At 35.9% G+C, this 25551-nt stretch overlaps 3 protein-coding genes across 4 annotated transcripts; 2 read left to right on the forward strand and 1 right to left on the reverse strand.

The window, feature by feature from the left end:
- The first annotated feature begins 8683 nt into the window (after positions 1 to 8683).
- Positions 8684 to 25220, forward strand: LOC143567642 (importin subunit alpha-1-like). 2 transcript variants are annotated; one of them, XM_077054014.1, is made up of 11 exons: positions 8684 to 8738; positions 22286 to 22382; positions 22474 to 22565; positions 22678 to 22809; positions 23107 to 23292; positions 23363 to 23526; positions 23605 to 23683; positions 23764 to 23892; positions 23989 to 24116; positions 24542 to 24920; positions 25010 to 25220. In XM_077054014.1, exons 1-10 carry the CDS (start codon positions 8703 to 8705, stop codon positions 24912 to 24914), a joined length of 1416 nt encoding a protein of 471 aa, XP_076910129.1. In that variant the 5' UTR covers positions 8684 to 8702; the 3' UTR covers positions 24915 to 24920; positions 25010 to 25220. The 2 variants fall into 2 exon arrangements, with proteins under 2 accessions (XP_076910129.1, XP_076910128.1); XM_077054013.1 differs by lacking the exon at positions 8684 to 8738 and adding an exon at positions 21185 to 21397.
- Positions 10693 to 13006, forward strand: LOC143567633 (syntaxin-43-like). The gene is made up of 7 exons (XM_077054003.1): positions 10693 to 10898; positions 11792 to 12158; positions 12245 to 12325; positions 12411 to 12488; positions 12559 to 12624; positions 12702 to 12782; positions 12886 to 13006. Exons 1-7 carry the CDS (start codon positions 10693 to 10695, stop codon positions 12991 to 12993), a joined length of 987 nt encoding a protein of 328 aa, XP_076910118.1. The 3' UTR covers positions 12994 to 13006.
- LOC143567632 (pentatricopeptide repeat-containing protein At5g56310-like) lies at positions 13196 to 14803 on the reverse strand. The gene has a single exon (XM_077054002.1). The coding sequence runs from the start codon at positions 14801 to 14803 to the stop codon at positions 13208 to 13210; it is 1596 nt and encodes a 531-aa protein (XP_076910117.1). The 3' UTR covers positions 13196 to 13207.
- Positions 25221 to 25551: the final 331 nt, after the last annotated feature.

Consider the following 25551-nt stretch of genomic DNA (forward strand, 5'->3'; position numbering starts at 1 on the left):
GAAAAATTATCTTATCTTTTCATTTTCAAATTATCTTTTCTTTTTCAAACCCTTAAATAAAAAACTCAAGAATGCAGTGTGTGTTTTTACTCTAATACTAGTTATGAGGGTCGGTTCTGGGAGGGCGACGGTCCTAACCCGATCAATAATATATTATATGTTATATAGTATAATATTAAAACATGTATTCTTAATGAAAGAAACAACACTGCCCAGAGTCCCAAGCCATAACCTAGTTACTCAAGTCTTGATCGATAATCAAACACAAACTAAATTACTAACTCTCACTTATATCAGAAAATATAACTCAAAAAACCTAATTACAATCTCTGAACCCTAACACGATTTAACTCTTGATGAACTCTAACTCGGTTGCATCTCATGTGTTGTATATAATTTCTAATCATACCTCGGTTTATATAGACTAACCTAACTTGCTAGCCAAATCATTACCAATTATACTTACAAAATAATCAGGAAACATATTGTAATTTGGAAGCATAACCAACTATGACCAACTTGCCAATATTAGTCCATCAAGTTCACCGACTTGTGACCTGGTGTAGGTCTCGAAATCGGATCCGACAAACGAACGGATTTGTTCTTGATAAACGGTCAAGACGGGTGCAGTGAAAACATACGATCGAATAAATAACATAGATATAATATAGATAACGAACGATCCCGTAATCGGTAAAAAGATTAATATATTAAATGAACTGACCCCACCCAAGATGAGCTCCTCTCACACACTAAAATATAAATAATAAAGCCATATTTATTGCAAAACGCATTCTATCTAGAAGTTTTCTCCCTTATTGAAGTTAAGTGTGCGCATCGAAGCTCTCGTCTCGAATTCGGATTTCTTGCCAACTTTAACCGATTAATTGACCAAGTATATATAACGAGTTTCGACATATTAATATCGCAAGTCACAAATTATTGGTCTTACAATCACCCCCTTGACTTGTGATATCAACTTCCTACAACTAGTTTATTTACATTTTAAAAAGAAGAGTGTTGTGTTTGGAATCAGTTCAAAGGACACAAAAGCTTTTGCAAAAGGAAACAATATACATAGTTGAATAGAAAGTTATGTTTCTAAGCATAAAGAAGTTTCAACATTATATTTAAAATATACTATATGTAATAATATAAAAGTTATGTCCGGGTACATCAGGCGTATAATCAGGTAAACGGGTCAATGTTATCGGGTAATCGAGTATATTACAAATCCCAAACCCGTCCCAAACCCATGAAATATTTCAAAACTAATCCCAAACCCTAATGGGTCGGGTATTACTCGTCCCAATTATGTGGGTTTCGGGTTTTCCCGTCGGGTTTGGGTTTCATTGTCATCCATAGTTCACAATAAAAAGTTAAGCACAACTGTATATTTATATATTTTTTTAAAAGTTAACTTTTACATGTTATTAACAAAAATTAAAGTATTGGTGAATTAAATCTTAGAAAGAATAAAGAAAAAAAAAGTAACAAGAAAAAATAAGGTATTGGCATGTGGCTTTGTTTAATAATAAACTAATAGATGAACTATGGGTGAATTAGGTTGGTGTAGCAAACGGTTTTTGACTTAGGGATTGCAAAAAATTGATTTTCTAAATTTCTTTTAAATCCATGTGGCAAACCAATCTCAACGTAGTTCACCAATGGGATGGTCTTATGCATTGTTCCTTGTATCATTCTTCACCAATAAACATACCATGATGGCAACTTTTGTCTCTGATAAACTTATATGATGTACACTAGACCAGGTGAAACTAATATACCATTGAAATAAAAAGAAACGTGTGGAAACGGATAGATCAACGACTCGTTTCCAAATACAGATTCACCACCGAAAACAAACTGTTGGGCTGCGATCTTTAACTAAAGATACAGACTCATCACTTCGGCTAGAAATCGTGTCTAAGAACACTACCCAATGCGCCACGGTTGCGCTAAGAAATACTATGAATTTTTACTCATAATCCAATGAGAAAAAATCAACACAAATCATTTTTCAGCATAAACTTACCATGACAAACATTTGTTACATTGGGAAACTTTGGGCCGGAAGCACTCAGAGCAATGGATTTATAAGATCCAAGAGCATGATGTCAAGAAGACCGACCTTCCATTTCCTGTTGTAACTTTTTTCCCAGACCACCAATTCCAACGTATATTGTCAACAACTCGACATAAAAGTTCAAAATCCGAATCAGGTGGTTTTAGAATAGGATCACGTAGTAGAATGTCCATAACTTGTGAGATATACATAAATGGAGGAATTTACAAGTGGAAAGCTTAAAAGATGTTGCAAGTTGAAAGCTTGGAGGATTTTCCAAGGGGAAAACTTTGCAAATGGTCTTCCATATATTAATGGGATTTGGTTATCGTTCCACCAAACTAATTTATCTTGATCATCAATGTGTAAGTAGAGAAGTTGACAACTAAACCATCTAACTCATTTATTTTGATCATTAATGTATAAGTAGAGGAGTTGATAAATGGACCACCAAACTCATTTATCACCAAACGTCTACAAACACTAACAAACCTAACTAACTCTTCGTTTGGAAATAATAATATATTAATAGAGTTAAGTTCAAAAGTTTGATTTTTCTAAGAAGGCTAGGAATGAGGGTATCTTAGTCTAATACTTTAATATCAAAACCCACTTACTTTAATCTTAAAACCCATTTAAATTAATTTCAAAAACCCACTTACATAAAACCCAATTACATCTTCACTCATCTCTTACAACCACCACCACTCCACCACCCACCGCCACCACAACCGTCACCCACTGCCACCACCTCGCCGGAAAAGTCCGAAAAAACACTATGAAAAACACAATGGAAAAATACACTATGAAAAAAAAATACGATGATAAAAACACAATAAAAAACACAATTGTATGACACAATGTAAATAACACAATGAAAAATACTATTGTATAACACAATTTTGTAAAACACAATTTGTAAAAAACCCACTAATTTTTTTTTAATTTTTATATTACAATATGGTACTCATATAAAAGATAAAAAGACACTCGTTATTATGGTGAATTTGTTTTTCAATGAAAACGTCGTAAAAAAAAGTTATGGACGTTATCTTTCCTACAAAAAATATACTTCCTATTATAACCTAACCCTAATATATTAATATATGGTGTTGTCAAAACCATTGTAAATGATATTTGAAAAAAAGAAAAGAGAGAATATTGAATAAGGAGGGTATGGTCAAAACCGTTGTACAAATCACAATTAAAATAAACCGGTTCGGTGAAACTGTTGTAAGTGATATGTATAGAAAACGTAGTTCTTTTCTAACCGTTGTGAAAGATAAGCCATTTAGTCCAACCGCTACAAAAGGAGTTTATTTACACTAGTTAAAACATATTGTCATGATGGACATACTATAAGAAGCGTTTTCTCGTGTTTTTTAAGCGGTTTCATGTGTAACTGCTTTAAAATAAATTTAAACCTTTTTATAGAACATTTCTTGATATTCATATGAACATTTGATATGCAATGACCATTTGATCTTGATGCAGTAGTTGTGTTAAATTGATGCAATCATCCGGTAAGTGTTTAGAGACGTATATATATATATAGGCTAAGTATAAAATGAAAACCCACTTGAGTTGTGAAAACTCTAAAAACTCATTCTCAACCACATGTTTTTAATTAATGTTTAAATCTTGTGGTCCACAATTAAAGTGAATAAAAAATATAAATATAAATATAACTTTTTCCCTCTCCTGAAAACATATATAAAAATTAGTAAAAAAATATTAAAAAATAACAAAACATTTTTTATGTTTCGATATTTTGTATTAAACGTTACAACATATATTACATGTAACAAAAAAAAACGATGTTACATAGGGTTTTCGTAGGTTTTCACAACTCAAATGAGTTTTCATTTTAACCTTACCCTATATATATATATATATATATATATATATATATATATATATATATATATATATATATATATATCATCAATAATGAACAATTTAATAGCATTATAAAGTATAATAACATAATTAAAGTTTAACCATTATACTTCCAAAAAATTGTTTCTCTAATGGGGTTGACTATAAAATTTTCAAGTATACACAAGGGGAAGAATAGGATGGTTTGAACTTCGGTTTGGGTCGAGATATCAAGATGCTCATGACGATCGAGTCTTCAGGATGGATTGTACCAGTGAGAGTTTTTAATGAGATAAAAACAACCTTTTGAAAGAATCAAGTTATCATGAAAATATTTGACAAGTTATCAATTAGCATTACTATAAAATGTTTATAGTAACTATTTTAAGTTGAAAATAACTTTCCTAAACTATTTAATAGGTTGCCTTTAGAAAGAAAGACTTACGGCCTATTCCGCTTCAATCATTTTAAACTATTGGTACATTCTATAGGATGTTACAATCGGATATACTTCTTTATTCTATCAAACATCTACTTAAAATCATATCGTATGTAAGAAGACTTTCATAATTTGCCTTCTCATTGTCTCATTGTGTATCATCATTCATCAATAAACCATACATTTTTATTGAATGCTTACGCGGAAGCATTTTCATAACCCACCCGAACGCGTACATACATATACATTGGCATGATTCCATTGTGTTACATAAACGATATCGATGGTGATCTAGCCATATGAAGAACTAGTTTAAAATCACAATCATCAATTCTAATTGGTTTGTAAAATCAGTCATTCATTAGAGTGATCTAGCCATATCAAGAACTAGTTTAAAATCGCAATCATCAATTCTAATTGGTTTGTAAAATCAGTCATTCATTAGAGTGATATTGTCACTTGTTAGCCACAAATTTTCATGGCATGCATCTCAGTTTGTTGCCTGTTTTAAACAATTAATAAAAAGGTTTCGAGACCTTCTCTTTGAATTAAGATAACAGAGAATAATATTTAATATTATTCTCTGTTATCTTAATTCAAAGAGAAGGTCTCGAAACCTTTTTATTAATTGTTGTGCGAGCATATAACGTGTATATATATGTGAACCTTCTGGTGGGCAAAAGTGAAATTGCACTAGTTTTGACGTTATTTTACTAATATCGTGAAAATAATGTTAAAAGTGGCGGAAGGTTAATCGGGCATCATGTGATGGCGTTGATAGTCGAAAGTCAAGGATACATGCACCAATCGGCCGGTGTCCCGGTGATTGAGTGTTATGTGTCTTATGTTCAAGGCTTGATGCAAAACTACTATCGTGCCGAGGGGTCTCACCGGAAGCAGCCTCTCTATTCCTACGGGGTAGAGGTCAGACTGCCTACATCTTACCCTCCTCGTACCTTACCATAGCTTTGCTAGAACATACCGAGTACGATGATGATGACGATGAGAATAATATTCCTATCCAGCAGCTAGCTCCGCTGGTGGTCCGGTTATCGAAATGTCTAACGCCACTCCGACTCAGTTCAAGCAAACTCGCTCTTATGCTCTTCTTAGCATACAGGATCCTGCAGGAACCTCCACCTTCGTCCATCTCCCTTCTTTCTAATATATTGTGTATCTATGTAAATATGCAAATCACTTTGCAAATATTAATATTTAGATATGTATATGCATGCGTAACTATTAAGCAGTAGAAGACAGTAGTTTAAGTAAATCACACAGACAGATATTGTATGTTCTGATTTATTTATGTGTCTTTTGTATATATTCTGTCAATGTATCTTCAAGAACAAGAACTAGTATTATACAAAAATACAATAGTTAATTAGTTACAAAAAATGCATAAATATATTTATGTATAACAATTTTATTGAAGGTACATCATATTTGAGCATCTATGCAGAAGTAAATGTAAACAAGGTTATTAATTTCTAAGGTTGGTATGAAAGTTTGTACCCAAAGTTATTGATATAGTATGGGAGGTGGGATGAGGCTTTTCTCTATTTCAAGGAGGCGCTGTCAGTGCCAGTGAGATCCTCGGCTTTAAAACTATTTTTTACGTGTACAGTGTACAATATAGTAAACTAAATAGTATAAAATGTGTCGAAATAAATCAAAGCAACAACCATAAAGTAATAATAATGATAGTAGTAAACTAAGCTATATTGCAACAAATAAAAGTACTTATGCACTCCCCTAAAAAGATCTATATGCTAAGACAAAGCTAGGATAACACAAACAAAAATGTAGGAAAAGCTAAGGCCTAGACAAATAAGAGAGATCTATACACTCCCCGTAAAGTCTGTAAACTTAATCCGATGTCTTAGAGCATTCTCAACCCATCCTCTATAATGTTGTGAGGGGAATTTGTAAATTATAGGGTGGGGTTGTAAGTGGTTGTGAGTGTAAATTATAGCGTTGAGAGAGAAAAGATAGTGATTTTTTGTAAATTTGGGGGAAGGTAGTGATTTTTTGTAAATTATAGGGTGGAGAGAGAGAACTGTAATGATAAAAGTATAAAAAAATATTATTTAATTAAACTGAGAGAGAAATATGGTGTTATATAGTGCAATTATGAAGATGGAGATAGAGAACGGGCTGGGAATGCTCTTACGTCTCTAAAAACTTATTTCTTCTTCAAGGTTGACCTTCTCAAATTACCTTTATCATTTAGGATCTTGCTGGATTTGATAATACGGTTCTAAACCCCCACTAGTGGATCCACTCTTTGACCATCGAACACGCCACCATTTATCTCGTGAACGTTTATAACAATTACCCAAAAATCTTTTTCTCTATAGTCTAGACTAGGGATGAGATCGGTATCGTACCGATAACGGTACCAAAAAGCCCGATCCTGAAAATCATATATTTTTGATACCGATATCGATACCGAAATATTCATTTCAGTACTGGTACGGTACCATTGAATGTGACACAACATGCTTTAAAACTTCAAAGGCTACCAACAAATTCCACACTTTTGTAACGTAACATGCTATAATCGATATTTATTAACTAAAAACAAATTCCACTTTACCCATGACAATTTACAAACACCCTTCACTATTATTATTATTATTATTATTATTATTATTATTATTATTATTATTATTATTATTATTATTATTATTATTATTATTCTTCTCAGTTGTTTTATTATTTAACAAATTTATTATTATGATCTATTTTTTATATTAGAATTAGTTACCACTTTTTTTAACCTTATCTCGTACAAGCCTTACGAACATAATATCAATCTCTAACTAATAACCCTCACTATTAATTTAGTCACAAACTCCTTGTACTACCAATCATGATATAACTTTATAATGAATTTTGTATCTGATCGATATCAGTCACTCTTTTAAGTTTAATTACGCAATCATAGTCACTTGAAGTCTCAGTGTAATTATCTTTTACAGACCGGTAATAAAACGTAATAAAATAATAAAAAAATTATACAGTCTTGAATAAAAAAATTTACAAAAAAAAAGGTAAAATAAAGTAATTGACACAAACATGAGTACCTTAGCCATTTGAATTTAAAAAAAAAAGTTAAAGAAGAAAGAAGAAAGAAACCCTAAAACCCTATTTGAGTGTAATTGTTTGACACACCCATCTCCACTCCACTCCTATATAACATAATACTAGCTTGGTGCCCGCGCGATGCGGCGAGTTATGCACGCAAACATGACATCAAGTGTGTAGCTGGTATTACCGTTTCAGTATCTGCGTGACTTCACAACAATGGGCGCATAATCCGATGATAGTATGCTCATAATGTGGCATTGGAAGCTTAACCGGTATTAGAAGCACGTCAAACAGCGAATGTAGGTGCTCAATCAAGTGTCGGTGTGCACATAAAGCTAAATTGATCATGTCTTGGCTCACAACCCGTTCCGCCTGACACTGTTTTAACCTGAAATCTGTTCTGACTTGACCCCTTTCGAGCCGAACTCATCCCAACCCGACCCAAACCAAATTAACCTTTTTTGTATCGACCCATTCTAATCTTAACCTTTTCGACCCATGACCCAAACGGTCGAACCCGCCCAACCCGTTTGACGGTCCTTAATGGTAATCACGTAATGCATTAAGTTTTTAAAATGAGAAAGTATAGTAATATCATACTCAAATTAAAGAAAATAAAATTATTGTTTTTATGGTATAATGTTTTTTTTTAAAATGTTAACTTATGAAAAAATTATAAACGTTTAAACGTCGTGGTGGTAGTTAGTTTAAAATAAATGGTATATATTTAACTATTCTATAAACTAACAAAATGTAATTAAAGTTAAAGGACCGGACTTGTAATTATTTTTTAATAAATTAAAATCAATGTACATAATTTTACTAAAAGACAAAATTGTTAAAAGACAAAATTGTCTCTAAAATGTCTTAGTCTTATGTATTATGGTCTCTCACTCATGCTTTATATATTTACTAAAAGACAAAATTATTCCTAAAATGTCTTAATCTTATGCAATATGGTCCCTCACTCGTACCTCAACAATTCATCAACACCACTGGAGTCGGTGTGCGTTATATCACTCTACGGGTTCTGTTTTCACCACTCTCATCATATCGTTGAGGCCTAGCGAGCGTACGAAGCACCGCCGTAACCGCTACAAGGTGGCGGTGGACGCCGATGAGGGGCGGCAGAGGAGAGAAGACAACATGGTTAAGATCCGTAAGAATCAGTGAGAAGAGAGTTTGCAGAAGAAAAGACGTGTAGGACTCGCTGGTGCTCAGTTTCCTATGCCGGTTCACTCTGCTTCCGTTACTGAAAAGAAGGTATAGAGGCTTTACGACGTCGTTTTTGTTATACACGATTAGGTTTTTGTGTGATGTGTGAATTTTAGGGTTTGTTGTTTGTATAGGATTAATTAATTACGTGTGGTGTAAAATGCGGATAGTTTGTTAATTGATATTTGTGTTTTGTTCGTTTCCAGTTTGATGACCCTTTTGTTTCTATATGTGTAGGTTGTATGGGCTCTCGGTGATGTTGCTGGTGATTCTCCTTAATGTCGTGACCTTGTACTCGATCAAGGTGTTTTGGCTTCTTTGTTGGCTTAATTCAACCATAACGCTAAGCTGTCTATGCTGCGAATGCCACCTGGACACTCTCTAAATTCTGTAGAGGCAAACCACAACCTTCAATTTTCAACATCATCTTCAACCTCTCACCACAGCACCACACCACCAAAATGAAGAATTAACAAACATAAAAGATGAAGATATTCAGAACCTTACATCACATAACGATCCTCCCACACAATCAGAAAACAACGGAATTACGGGAAAATAAAAGATCAAACAAACAACCATGGAAGATGAATATTATGCAATTGCAGATCTCATATCAACATATCAAAAGTAAATGAACGGACACACATTTAGGTAAAGTTAAGCATCAACGAAACAGCAACGAAACAGTTTACGTACGGAAACAACAAAACAAACACATTAATCCTCACAAGCAAAAGACCAAAAGTGGGATGATTACTACCTTGGTTCACTCGTCATGTCGTCTCACCTTCTCCTTCAGTGCCTCCTTCATCTCAGTAAGCACTGTCTCCATTATAGCGAGCCTGCCAACCAACGTCCTCGCTCTCTTCTTAACCAAAAACATTCTTTCATTCGCATCACTTACTTGCTCATACAGAAACTGAGACATCGCGTTCGCCACCTCCGGCAGCTTAGGCAGCGGACTAACGAACACGTCTTCTGCGGTCACAGGCGGTTCCGTTGCGGCGTTCACATTTTCTTCGTCTGACGCCATGAGAGGTGAGGTACTGTTTGTCTGTGAGTTTTTTTTTATGATTGTGGGGATAACTACACACCACATTTATATTACTGTTGTTGTAATTGTAATTGTTGTTATTGTTATTACTGTTACTATTTATTTTACTATTACTATTATGATTATTACTATTACTATTGTTATTAATAAATTCACTAGACGTAGATCCAAATTGTTCTTACTTTGCGAACGCCGCGTCTTTACTAAATTTAATACTAACGCCTTGTTTGACAATTTTTAACAAACTAACATGCTGGTGTGTGATATATTATTTAAAAGGCATGTGATGCGTTAACACTTGGATTTTCACAACCCGTCGGCCTGAGCGTCTCGGCTCGTTTGCACTCAGAATACTATCTCCGGTGTTTCACGTGTCGAGGGTTTCCGGTTGAATTCGGCAATAATGTATATATGTGTGAACCTTCTGGTGAGCAAAACTGAGATTGAACTAGTTTTGACGTTATTTTACTAATCTCGTGAAAATAACGTTAAAAGTGGCGAAAGGTTAATCAGGCATCATGTGATGGCGTTGATAGTCGAAAGACAATGGTACATGCACCAATCGGCCGGTGTCCCGATGATTGAGTGTTATGTGCCTTATGTCCAAGGCTTGATGCAAAACTGCTATCGTGCCGGGGGTGTCACCGGAAGCAGTCTCTTTGTTTTTACAGGTAGAGATAAGACTGCCTACCGAGTCCGACTATGATGATAATGATGATGATGATAATATTAAAAAATAAAAAGACAATTGACTAAAAGAAAAAAATGTTACATTTCCCATGATCAGTGCGGAACTCGGATATTATCGTGATCACAAATCAAGTTTTCGTCACAAGCAGATCTTCGTTCCTGATAGCTAAGCAATATATATATTGTTAATCAATTGATCTTTATTGCGATCAATTTTTCATTCATTGAACCGGTAATAGATCGATTGTCATTCAAATGGCGACACGGAACAGAACATTTATATTTTGGAGATACAGAGACGCGTTGAAGAGCGTTAGGGCTCCGACGTTCGGTCGTTCCAATGCAGCAGCTACCTCCGCTGGCTGTCCGGTTATCGAAATGTCTAACGCCACTCCAACTCCGTTCAAGCAAACTCGCTCTTATTCTCCTCTTAGCACACACGATCCTGCAGGAACCTCCACGTACGCCCATCTCCCTTCTTTCTAATTTACTAGTGTATCTATGTAAATTAATATGCAAATCACTTTGCAAATGTTAATATTTAGACATGTACATGCATGCACTCTATAGGAATTAAACTAACTATTAACTAGTAGAAGACAATAGTTTAAGTAAATCACACACACATATATTGTATATTCTGATTGATTTATGTGTCTTTTGTATATATTCTGTCAATGTATATAAAAAATTGCAGAAATATATTTATATATGACAATTTTATTGAAGTTACATCATCTATGCAAAAGTAAATGTAAACAAGGTTATTAGTTTTTATGGTTAGTATGAAAGTGTGTACCAGTAAAATCTCACTCATAGCTAAGTTATTGATACGTTACGGGAGGTGGGTTGAGGCTTTTCTCCGTTTCAGAGAGGTTGCTGTCAGTGAGATCCTCAGCTCCAAAACTATTTTTGATGTGTACAATGTACAATATAGTAATTTAAATAGTATAAAATGTGTCAAAGGAAATTGAAGCAACAACCATAAAGTAATAATAATGATGGTAGTAAACTAAGCTATATTGCAGCAAATTAAAGGGTAAAGAGACATGAACAAGTAGCATTAACCCTTAAAAGTACTTATACAATATACACTCCCCTAGAAAGATCTATATGATTGATGTCTATACACTCCCCTTAAAAGTTTAACCTTAATCCACACGATGTCTCACGTCTCCAAAAACTTATATCCCCGATCATGTCACTCTCCTACCCACCCAACACAGTTGGCCTACAAAACGTTTATTCCCTACTTTTATTGAGTCAATCTATACTTAATTTTTTACGTATCCATATTTAAAGGATTTGATTTCTGTGAAGATTATACAGGTAGTGAAGTTTTGTTCTTTTGCAGTGTAGGAACACAAACAGTGGGTCTTCCTCCTGCTTGGGTGGATGTATCTGAAGAAATATCATCATACATTCAACATGCACGCGATAAAATGGCACAGCTTGCAAAAGCTCATGCCAAGGCTTTGATGCCCTCATTTGGTGATGGTAAAGATGATCAACACAGAATTGAGGCACTCACCTATGAAGTAACTGATCTTATAAAGAGATCAGAAAAACGGTTAAGAAAACTATCTGCTGGCGGGCCTTTTGAAGATTCAACCATCAGGAAAAACGTGCAGCGGTCTCTAGCCACTGATCTTCAAAGTCTTTCAGCGGAACTCAGAAAGAAGCAATCAAATTATCTTAAACGCCTTCAGCAGCAAAAGGAGGTATGCTATGATGAATGTTATATATGTGAATATTATTAATTCGTTTGTATTATGTGTGTGTAATATTCATGAATCATCTTTGTCAGGGTTCAGATGGTGTTGATTTAGAACTGAATTTAAACGGAACGCGTTCTTTGAGGGAGGATGATGATGGTTTTGATGGCATGGTATGATACTATGATTCATATTTGCAGCAATTAAGCTGTTTAAATTTCATTACTTTTACTTATATTTGGATTATCATCTTGATAGAGTTTTAATAAACATCAAATGGCCAAGTTGAAGAAAAGTGAGGCTTTGACTATTGAAAGGGAGAGAGAGATTCAACAGGTTGGTCCGTCAACAGTTTCTTACTAGTATTTTAAGTTCACCTTCATACTGATCTCATTAACCTCTGAAGGTTGCAGAATCGGTCAACGAGCTGGCACAAGTCATGAAGGATCTGTCGGTTCTTGTAATTGACCAGGTCAACACGCGATATACATTTTATATAAATCGGTTATAACTTATCTGTTTGTTAACTGATGTTAAATTCACAAGCAGGGAACTATTATTGACAGAATAGACTACAATGTACAAAATGTTGCAGTGACTGTGGATAAAGGCCTTAAACAACTGCAAAAGGTTGTACTTTCCTCAAATCTTATAATTATTTCATCTAATTATAGTTTGCAGTTGAAACCATTTTATACAAAATCTGGTCAATTGGGTGGTTTGATATTTGCAGGCAGAGAGAAATCAGAAACAAGGGGGAATGGTGATGTGTGCTTCAGTACTTGTAATCATGTGCTTTGTAATGTTGCTTCTATTAATCCTCAAGGAGATTATCTTCTAATGATATACATCTCTCAACACTAAACATCATCAACGCGCCAGATGCATAGAAGAACGGGGCCCACACAGAATTTAAATTCCCTCGTATTTTTTTCGGTGAGGGTTATAATTGTCATTAACCGCGAGAGGGGAAAATGTGTATGATACATTTGAGTTGCGTTTTAATTAATAAAATCTAACTACAAATATAAAACAATCAGAGGGTTTAAACTCGGTTAATCGATCCTGCTTCCAGCCTTTTGCTTTCTAGAACCGGTTTCCATCATCTTGTTCCTCATCTCAATCGCGCGACTCCACTCACCCTTTTCACCATGTAGCTTGACTAGCATCGAGTAAATAGAGGGATGATCGCGTGCCAGATTCTCCAGTGCATGTGTTAACTCATAATGCGAGTGCAAACCACAAGCACTAACCAACGCACCCCACACGCCCACATCAGGTTCAAAAGGCATCTCTTTAACCAGTTTCTCTGCTTTCTCAAGCTCACCTGATTTCCCATATAAATCCACCATACAACTATAATGCTTCATCTCTGCTTTAACTCCATATCTTCCCATTGAGTTAAAATGCCATTCACCTTCTTTAACGAGTCCTCCATGCACGCAAGCCGATAGTAAACTAACATACGTGGCATCATCGGGTTTGGCTCCACTCTCTATCATCTTCTCAAACTCACACAACGCACGTTTTCCCAATCCGTGCCTCGCACACCCGCCAATCACAGAGTTCCATGACACCGTGTTCTTCATTTCCATAAACTCAAAAACACACAATGCTGCTTCAATGTCACTGCATTTCATGTACATGTCAACAAGCGCGGTCAAAACAACCACTTCACGATCCAAACCCATTTTCAAAACACATGAATGCAGCTGGTTCCCAAGGAGAAACGTAGAGCAACCCGCACACGCGTTTAGGAGGGTAGAAAAGGTAAAATGGTTAGGACGCGTGCCTGATTTGAGCATCAAGATAAACAAGTGTATTGCGTCCATCTGGTTATTATACTGTACATATCCTTTTATCATCGCGGTCCATGTCACCACGTTCTTGTATGGCATGTTATCGAAGATGGACCGTGCTTGATCGATCTTTCGGCTTTTTATGTACCCGTTGACCAACGTCGTCCAAGAGATGACGTTGACCTCAGGCATGTGGTCAAAGGCTAATTGTGCTTCAACTGTGAGGCCCAAGTCCATGTAGCCAACAACCATCGCGTTCCATGTGCTAACATCTTTCATAACAACATCATTAAACACGCGACGTAACGATTCGCAATCGGTTATATAGGTATATCCCCGCATCAATGCAGACCCCACAAAGACATTGGAATGAAGGCCTAAGCGGATTACAAGACCATGAAGCTGTGGAACCAAGACACTGAACGTGTTCATAAGCCCGGTGATCATGGTCGAGAACGTGACCTGGTTGGGGGTTTCACCGGCTCTGATCATTTGCAGGAACAGTTGGTAGAGTTTGTGTGGGTCTTTGGTCTTGTTGAAACCGGACAGCATGGCGTTCCATGAAACGACGTCTCGCATGGGCATTTGGTCGAACAGGTTATGGGCAGACTGCATTTGGTTGTTTTTAATGTAGCCGGTGATCATGGAATTCCAGGTGATGGTGGTGGGATTTTGGTCGAACAGTTGGCGTGCATGTTTGATGTCACCATTGCGAATGTGGTCTTGAATGAGATTGGTGACTGAAAGAGTGGATATAAGGCACATACACTTAGAGGGGATGATGTTTGGTGATGGTGAATGCTTGTGGAAGATTAATGAAGCTCGAGGGAGCTGGTAACGAAGAGGGTTCATTCAACTCAAATCACCAAGCACGTCACAAAATCCTCCATTTTCTGGATTATGAGTTATTATCAAGGTCTTTTTGTTATTTTTTCCGCCTTTTCTAGCACGACTGGTTTATAAAACAAGCTAGAAAGAATATAAATGAATGTTACATAGCAAGAAAAATATTTTGTAACGACCCCGCCCAAGTAGTGTTCACCTTCATATTTATGTTAACAACCCACAAATAAAATTGTGATCAAGTATTGTGCCATTACGAAATCTCCACATAACGCACAAACTCGACAAAATGAACACATGAATCATTTCTTTCTTCTGTTTAGACAACGCTAAGGAATCTATCCACTTGATCAAATTCTAGCGAATGAAAAAAAACTAGGAGCTGAAATATCCAATCATTTAAAAATGAAGAGCCATGAAAAGTAGGCAATGTTACGATCTCTAAACAAGTGCTCTAGTGTCTCATCAACGCCATTACAAATAAGGAATGTCAGTACCCCGATAAATCAAGTTAGATATGTTTAGAAGATATTCAATAGAATACGTAATCCCAAAATATTAAAATATATCGACCTCATCAAGTCTCTTATAGACAATCCGGTAACGTCATTGTATATTTATACCTTCTAATTGGATCGATCTAAATTGAGGGTAATGCCACTCACTATCGAACCACTCATTTGGGTCGATTATGTTCCATCTCTAACTAAAAAACCTCTAAGCCTAAGGCCAATCCGACTAAATTCTACGATCTAGCATAGAGCACTTTTATCATAAGTTTAGATGGAAAAATCTAGGGAATCTAACACGAGGATCATCATCCACCCAAGTCTTCATCCAAAACACTTTATCTATTTTCTTCTTCAAGGTTGACATTCACCTTTATCATTTATGATCTTGCTAGATTTGATAATACGGTCCTAAACACCCGCAGGCGGATCCACTCTTTGACTATCGAACACGCCAGCCTTTATCTTATGAGTAACTTTTATAACAATTACCCCTAAATCTGTTTCTCTAAAGTCTATACACAAATCTTCATCTCCATTTTTGTAACACAACATGCTTTACAACTTTTGTCACATCTCAACCTAAGGCGGAAATGCCGGGGTGTGATCCGATTGCTCACAGCTCGAAGATACTATCATACATAAAATGTGACGTGTAAGGCCCCGAACCCGGTGACCCTACTTTAGCGTCGGATTTACTCATAAACACAGTTCTTCAAATCAGAGTTTATTAAAACTTTTCGCGGAATATAAAACATCAATCATTTGTTACAAAACATTAAATCTTTTATTTGATACCATAACACAAAACTTTATATTTAAAACATCTTTACTTCTTCCTTCAGATGCCAGCCGTTCAATCCATGCCGTGTGTCATCCTCATGCTAACTCTATAATCAGCTCACCTGCGTGCATACTAAAAGTCAGCTACGCTGAGTGAGTTCTAGTTAATCGAACGCCATACAATACATACACATACATACATATCTTGTAGATACATATCCATACTTCACTAGTTACCCTTCTGTTCTACATACATACTTGCTACCATACATACATACATATCTACAATCACTAACCTCAGTCTACCGAGAGTACGTTCATAGTTCACCGTCTATACCTGTACTCAAGGTCGTGAACACGTACAAGGTTCGCAGTCCTTACCTATGTTCACTATTTATGGTACGTACAAGGATCGCGGTCCTTCCCTATACCATAGTACATCCACAACACGTACAAGGTTCGCAGTCCTTCCCTATGTTGCAACCTAATTCATAGCACGTACGAGGTTCGCAGTCCTCCCCTATGCTACAAAATCAGCACGTATAAGGTTCACAGTCCTTTCCTATGCTGAAATACATCCACAACACGTACAAGGTTCGCAGTCCTTCCCTATGTTGCAACCTAATTCATAGCACGTACGAGGTTCGCAGTCCTCCCCTATGCTACAAATACAGCACGTATAAGGTTCACAGTCCTTTCCTATGCTGACGCCTATCTACATTACGTATAAGGTTTGCAGTCCTTATCTACGTTTACATATATCATCTACTTCACGTATAAGGCTCGCAGTCGTTAACTACGCCATCACCAGCCGAGTCTATGTCCGACAGAAGCTAGAGGGATTTGCCATCCTAACTTACTATGTCGAACGTAGAACTCACATGCCATTCGTGTACCTATATACACATACTTACATTATAACATAAGAACACTCTAGGCATTCTTTACCTCATTCATTTAACAACCATACCCCTTGTCGTTACGTGCAATATCCGAAGATCGTTCACGCCCCGACAAGTATTCATTTGAAATATTCATACATCTACGATATATACTATTCGTACCTTTATTTTTAACCTGACAGTACGCGCAATATCCGAAGATCGTTCGCGTACCGACAAACAATCATTCATATCTATCACACATATCACATATGACATACACTTATCACTTAGGATAAATGTATTAACAACACATCGAGTATGCACACAGCCCCGAAAACATAACAAGGAATGGGGCTAGAAACTCACCTGAACACGGTTACGTTCACCGTTAATCGTGATCCCTTTCTTCAGCTGTGCACGGCTGACTGTATAACAAGTACACGTATCAAACAACTATCACTACTCATATCATCTTTCCAGTCTTAACTACTACCCACAACGAACGGGGGTCCGGGGGCAGCGCCCCTGGCAGCAGGGTCTAGGGGCGGCAGCCCCTAGCAGGGTCCAAGGGGCAGAGCCCCTGGCTGGGGTCGAGCTGCCAGGTCAGCTTGGAAAAATTTTATTTACATTAACTGTCTTAACACATTTTCCATTAGGTTTTTAATTTATTTTCTAAGCGAACTTAACTTTAGGCGAAGTTAAACCTCAGGCGAACTTAGCTTTAGGCGAAGTTAAACCTCAGGCGAACTTAGCTTCAGGCGAAGTTAAACCTTAGGCGAACTTGGCTTCAGGCGAAGTTATCATTAGGCGAACTTAACTTTACAGCGAAGTTGCCATCAGGCGAACTTAGCTTGCAGGCGAAGTTCATCAGGCGAACTTAGCTTGCAGGCGAAGTTCGTCGCGTTGAAGGCGAAGTTGCCCAGATGAAGGCGAAGTTGCCCAGACAGCCGCTGTTCGGTTTCTTTCCAGCATTTTGAGCGATTTTAACACCCTTGCTATGATTCAATCTCACCCACTACGCTTCCCGACCATTTTCGGTCGCTTATACACTAAAAAAAGCTTGGATCTCTAAACTTCAAAGATCAAGAATCATACCTTTGAGCTTGTTGGATCTCGTTAACCTGCTAGCACACTAATCTTTTTCTCTTGGACCTGCCCGATTATTCCCTTGGCTCGGCCCGGTTCCGGCGAAGTTAGTGTGTGGTGTGTGTGTTAGAGAGTTTGGTGAAAAATGAAAGATATTTTGGGTTTAGGGGATATTTATATCCCTGAAATCCCATGGACCTAAGGCCCATTCTCATTTAACCCATCTCTATTAATCCAAGTCCATAACCCACATCCATTACCCGACACTAGCCCGACCCATACCAACTCCTATTCTTTTATTTATTTCCTGATAACCCGAGTAAACTTTCCCTCTATTATTAAGTAATATAATTAATATTATCTTGAAATTTCGGGATGTTACATGACGATATCTAATTAATGATTTTATTGAAAATAAATTCACACGATATTCAAATAAAACAAACAATTTAAATATATGAATGTAAGCTCAAATAATGATTATCTTGTTTATATCCTAAGGTCTTGTCTAAGTGTCCAACTTCAATCTTCAATACAAAGCATCATGCATATGCATAGAAAATGGAGTTTGTCAACAACACATGTTGAGTGAGATGATCACCAATTTTGACACAACAAATAGTTACATAATAAATAAATAATAAATGATAAATATTAAATACCCAAACAAACACATGTGATAGTAATCAATCAAATCATAACAAAACATTATCAACCATAAACACAACCAAAGACAAAACCAAGACTTGATAGTGTGCCAATGAATCGTTGCCAAGCGAATCGGGCATTGATTACAATGACTAATGTTGTCGTTTTACCTTCGCCAAGCGAATCGGGCTCCGGTTACTAAGACGGTCGTATGATCATACTAATGAGAACCCTATACAAGGGGATATGTTGGACCTCTCCGACAATGATAGAATATACACATAAGCAAATAACAATTAGCAAATGGCATTTAATTGATATACACACAATGATTATGATTGCGAATTTGTGTGTGTGTGTGTGTGTGTGTGTGTGTGTGTGTTATATATTGCGAATTTGTGTGTGTGTGTGTGTGTGTGTGTATATATATATGGAAAATATGAATAAGTACGCATATGTCCTCACAAGGTTTAAAACATTGTATAAAAAGGGGAATGATCAAACTCACCTTAGATAAACGACAAACGATTAATAAATGCGATTAAACGAGCTAATAAATAAGCGAGTCGTCCACTACACGTCAAATGTTATAGACAATCAGAATATGAATCTGTGAGATATGATAATACAAAACAAACTCGTGGTCGCTGGAATCAATTCAAACGGACATTTAGAACTCGAGTTATGCTTGTTTTAAGATTTAAGCGAGTTGGTACTGACCGGAATCCATACAGCGATTCGGAAGTCGAGTTTTGGTCAGTAGCCTTAAAATTACGTTACGAGAATAAAAGTCTTCTGGACTGAACGTTAAATCCGGCCAGAAGTATGAGAAAACGGATAGTCAAACTTGTTGATTATTTTGCCCTTTAACGAGTTTTAAGCGAATTGACAGTAAACACCCTTCAACTATCGAAATTGATTGAAGGTTATTGACTAAGGAATATATATGAATGATTCCTATGTTTACAACTTACCCGGAAAGTGAAAGAACAAAGAGATATGACGAGTCAAAGATCCATACGCATGCAAAGTCAAACAAACAAGCTTGTATCTTCAACGAATAAGCAAAACCGAGAGGATACGAGATGGGCAGAGGGTAGGACGGCTGGGAATAGTGAATTAGGGTTTAGGGATGATTTATGACAGAGAATATATGACATGTTTATATATGATATACTGAATCGAACTAAATATGGTAACTTACTCGTTTAAGAAACCGAATGGGCCTTTAATGATCAAGTCAATATTATAACCAGTAAATTTCGTTCTTAGACAAGGGTTAATGAATATGGACATGTATCTAAGCTTTGAGGGATTTATTGGGGTTTAATTCACTCGATTATGTCCTAAAATAAACGATTTCGGGTCAAAAATGAACTAGGAAACAATCAAGAGTTAAACGATCTGATCAGAAGCTCCACGACGGCGTGCGACAGTGAGGGGGATGCCCACCGCGATGCGCTTCGGCGACATTAAAGATATGTTTCATTTTTTACAACTTTAGCCCCTGGACTTCATTAAATATTTAAATATTGATTCTTTTTAAAGTTAAATCAAAGAATAACTAGTTTAGGAAATATAAAGGGTACAAAGTGAAAATATAATCCTTAAATACTGATAATTATTTAATATTATTAATAATAAGGATCCGAATAAGTTCGAAATTCGATAAAACAAATACTACTACAAATACTGAAAACCCGAAATGTTACAACTTCAAAAGCTACCAACAAATTCCACATTTTTGTAACAAAACATGCTTTAATCCACATTTTTATTAACTAAAAACAAATTCCACTTTACCATGACAAATTTTCAAGCCCCCTTCACTATTATGTTTTATTGATTATATTCTTCTATTATTCTCATTTGTTTTATTATTTAATTAATTTATTTTTAAAAAGCTAAAAAATATTAGAGTTTGCTACCATTTTTTTTCAACCTCATTCTATACAAGCCTTATGAGTATAATACCAATCTCTAATTGTCGTCCCACTACTAATTTGGTCACAAATGAACCTAAATTAACAATCAACCTCCTCATACTACCAATCATGATAACTTTACAATAAATTTTGTATCCCATCAATCACTCTTTCAAGTTTAGTTGCGCGATAATAGTCACTTGAGACCTCAGTGCAATTATCCTTGACCGGTGACAAAACGAAAAAAGTTAATAAAAAAATTATATTGGCTTAACTGAAAAGATCTACAAACAAAAAAAGGTAAAATCAAGTAGCTAGCCATTTGAATTTTCAGGAAAAAAAAGCAAAAGAAGTTAAAAAAGAAAGAAGAAAGAAACCCTAAAACCCTATTTGAGTGCAAGTGTTTGGCCCGCCCATCTCCACTCCACTCCACTCCACTCCACTCCTATATAATATAACATACTCACACACACTCCTTCCTCAACAATTCATCAACACAACTGGAGTCAGTGTGTGTTGTATCGCTCTAGGGTTTCTGTTTTCACCAGTGGCATCATGTCGTTGAGGCCTAGCGAGCGTACGGAGCACCGCCGTAACCGCTACAAGGTGGCGGTGGACGCCGATGAGGGGCGGCGGAGGAGAGAAGACAACATGGTTGAGATCCGTAAGAATCGGAGGGAAGAGAGTTTGCAGAAGAAGAGACGTGAAGGACTCGCCGGTGCTCAGTTTCCTCTGCCGGTTCAATCTGCTTCCGTTACTGAGAAGAAGGTATAGAGGCTTTACGACGTCGTTTTGTTGTATGCGATTAGGTTTTTGTGTGATGTGTGAATTTTAGGGTTTGTTGTTTGTATAGGTTTAATTAATTAATTAATTAATTGTAGTGTGAAATGCGGATAGTAGTTTGTTGATTGATATTTGTATTTGATTAGGTTTTAATGTGATGTGTTTAGATTTTACGGTTTGTTGTTTGTTTAGGTTTAATTATAGGTTGATCATTGCTAATTTTGGTGATGTTTGAAGTGTGGAATGAAGATATCGTGTTGATTAATCATGATTGCATGCTTTGTGTATTTGATTAGGTATTCATGTATTGTGTTATGTTTGAGTTTTTAGGGTTTGATGTTTATGCAGGTTTAACTGTAACTTTGTCTTTGCTAGTTTTGATGAGCTTTGAAGTTTGAAAATTGAAATGTAGATATTTTGTCAATTGACTATGGTTGTATGCTCTGTTTCAGTTTTAGCTATATATGATATCTTAGCATGGTTGCGGATTCTACAATGGTTCTATGTTTTAATCCCGGAATGAAATCCCATATTGAGTTTTGTTGTTGAAAGCGGTGTTTAAAATCAGCCATGTGCGGTTTATTAGTTTTTCGTGATGCAGAAATGTAACACACATTGTGAGAAACACGAATGACATTTAGTTAGCTCTAGTATTTTTGAAAGGAGAAATATTAATTTTTTATTTTCAATGTACCTGTTGTATTTTACTGTGTACTGGTATGACTGTGTCAGTGTGTTGTTACTTGTTAGGAATAATGGAAATGAGACATTTTTGTTAGAAATACGGGTTGTACTCATAATTATTGTTATATTGAAGAATACAAGAATTTTTTATACAAAACTTGTCTTTAACTGTGATGTTGCTTATTGCAGTTAGAAAATCTACCCGCAATGGTTGCAGGGGTTTTCTCAGAAGATAGTAATATGCAGCTAGAGGCTACTACCCAGTTTCGTAAACTATTATCAATAGGTATGTCATGCGTTTTGAAGCATCTATAAACTTTTGTTATATTAACTGTTGATGTAACACATGTCTAATTTGAGATATGCTTTTCAACCAGAACGCAGCCCGCCTATTGAAGAAGTTATTCAAGCCGGTGTTGTTCCTCGTTTTGTTGAGTTTCTTATGAGGGAAGTTTTCCCTCAACTACAGGTGAGATGAAACATTGTGTAATATCTATTTTTATTGCTTCATTTAATATGTTGAAGATATAATTTCTTATGTGTTGTAATTTGTATGTACTTTATATTTTCTATATGTCTAGTTTGAGGCAGCTTGGGCTTTGACTAATATTGCCTCGGGGACATCTGAGCACACCAAAGTGGTGATTGATCATGGTGCGGTTCCTATATTTGTTAAACTTCTTGCATCTCCTAGTGATGATGTTCGTGAGCAGGTATGTTCTGGTATTTTATGTATTTTATTTGACTCATAAAGCAGTCTGGTAAGAACATATTAGAGTTGACACATTGTTGCTAACATTTGCTTTTATTGGTTTTAGCTCAGTCATGTTTGTTCATATGTGTTCAGTTATGTTTGTGATTGTTTGTTTATACACTGTAAACAAGCGAACATAAATGAACATGAGCACATTTGTTTTCTTAACACACGAACACTAACAAGATACTCCTATTCATGTCTGTGTGTTTTGTTTGTTTACAGTTTCATGACACTTTTGTTTCTATATGTGTAGGCTGTATGGGCTCTTGGTAATGTTGCTGGTGATTCTCCTAAATGCCGTGACCTTGTACTCGGTCAAGGTGCTTTGGCTTCTTTGCTGGCTCAATTCAACCAGAACGCTAAGCTGTCTATGCTGCGAAATGCCACCTGGACACTCTCTAATTTCTGTAGAGGCAAACCACAACCTTCTTTTGATCAGGTTTGTCTCTGATAACTGTCCTTTATTATTTGCTAATTTTGCTTGTTAATAATTTTTTTTGTTTTGACAGACAAGGCCTGCGCTTCCAGCTCTTCAACAACTTATTCATTCAAACGATGAAGAAGTTTTGACCGATGCGTGTTGGGCGCTTTCGTATCTTTCAGATGGTACAAATGATAAAATCCAAGCTGTAATTGAAGCGAATGTTTGTCCCAGATTGGTTGAGTTACTCAGGTGAGTATTTAAAATATAATATTTTTAAGCTTGTTTTGTTTATGATGTTATGCAATTTGGATTGTTTCGTTGTTTCAGTCATCCGTCACCTTCAGTACTCATCCCTGCTCTTCGTACAGTTGGCAACATTGTTACGGGTGATGATCTTCAAACTCAGGTACCTTTTTTATATTATTATTGTATAATGCGTTTGCTTTGATTATAACTAATTCAATTTTGTGTTTGAATGTGTTGCAGTATATCATCAACAATCAAGCTTTGCCCAATCTTCTGAACCTGTTGACCAATAATCACAAAAAGAGCATTAAGAAGGAAGCATGTTGGACCATATCCAACATTACAGCTGGCAACAAGGAGCAGATTCAGGCAAGATGTTTGAATTGTATTTGTTTTTGTCTCTCTTAATTGGACTATCAGATTATTAACTTTGGCTGATTAATTCTATTTGTTATGAGTTTACAGACTGTAATTGAAGCAAATATCTTTGGGCCCCTTGTTCAGTTACTTCAAAATGCAGAATTTGACATCAAGAAGGAGGCTGCGTGGGCCATCTCAAATGCTACTTCTGGTGGAAGCCATGATCAAATTAAGTAAGACCGTCGTTTTGCCTTTGTTTTTATTTTATTATTGTGTAAAAGTGTCAAGCCTGAGCTCGCCTAAGCTTGAGCTATACTTGTTTGAGTCACGAGAGCTCAAGCTTGGATCAGGCTCAACTTGTTTAGTATTTATTAGTTTTTATATTGATGGATGTAATTATTTTTAAATATATATTTATAATTTCAACTTTTGTATATAACATTTTTATTAGTTATTTTTCTTGTAAATCTGTATACTAGTATTTAGGCAAATACCATAAAAACCAGAATACGTTCAGTTTTCTCTTACGAAAGTCAATAATTTTTGCACATTAAAGTTCATGTAAATAAAAGTTATTATATGGCTTGGTTTGTTTTGTTTAAGCTCCTACTTATTATTAAAGTATTGATGGTTATAAATGTTGATAAAATAATTGCAGGTATCTTGTTGATCAGGGGTGTATCAGACCGTTATGTGATCTGCTTGTGTGTCCGGACCCTAGAATTGTGACGGTTTGTCTAGAGGGGCTTGAGAATATTCTTAAAGTGGGTGAAGCTGAGAAGAATTTGGGAAGATCCGGAGATTCAAATGTTTATGCACAAATGATTGATGATGCTGAAGGGTTGGAGAAAATTGAGAATCTACAAAGTCATGATAACAATGAGATTTATGAGAAAGCCGTTAAGATTCTTGAAACGTATTGGTTGGAGGAAGAGGATGATGTAATGCCACCTGGCGTAACCGCTCAGTCTGGTTTTGATTTTGGTGGTGGTAATGTTTCGGTTCCTAATGGTGGGTTCAGCTTCAACTGATTTAAGGTAAGGTATTTCCTATGTTTTGGGCTAAGGTTTGCATCAACTTTGATGTTATGGTTGAAATTTTACATGTATAAACTTGTACTTTTCAGGTTGGTCTGGTTGAAGTCGGGGCGGTTTGTGTGGAGGAAGTAGTGTTTGCGGGCATCTATCTATCTTTATGAGATTTACTATTGTAGTATGGTTGAAGTTTATGGAGTGATTTGAGATTTTTTTACAATGAATATCACTGCAATGTTCTTGAATTATGTAAAAGTAATATGGGATTTCTCTTTTGGGGATCATTTTATTTGGGATTTATAGAGTTTCCCTTCTTTTGCATCTCTTCATACTTGTTTAGTTGTTTATGTCTTATTTTATGTTTGTTAACTGCATGAGAATTTTAGAAAATTCCTTTTTAACAACAAAATTCTATTTTTATCTTGCATTTGCAAGGACTTGAACCCGTAAGTGTTGACACCGTATCAATAGACCGTTTGTAAGAAAATTTTCAGACAGCATGCTATATATATTATTTTCAGTTACTTATAGTAACTTTTGTCTTATGCATCAATTTGAATATAAAAAATTGCAACAAGAGTGATGATCGTTTTTTCCAAAATGCAACTAAGCATGTGAAGAAATCGATGTTCTT

Source organism: Bidens hawaiensis, unplaced genomic scaffold (genome assembly GCF_021521415.1).
Source record: "Bidens hawaiensis isolate Kalapana, Puna unplaced genomic scaffold, B.hawaiensis_p1.1 tig00023470_1, whole genome shotgun sequence".
NCBI lineage: Eukaryota > Viridiplantae > Streptophyta > Magnoliopsida > Asterales > Asteraceae > Bidens > Bidens hawaiensis.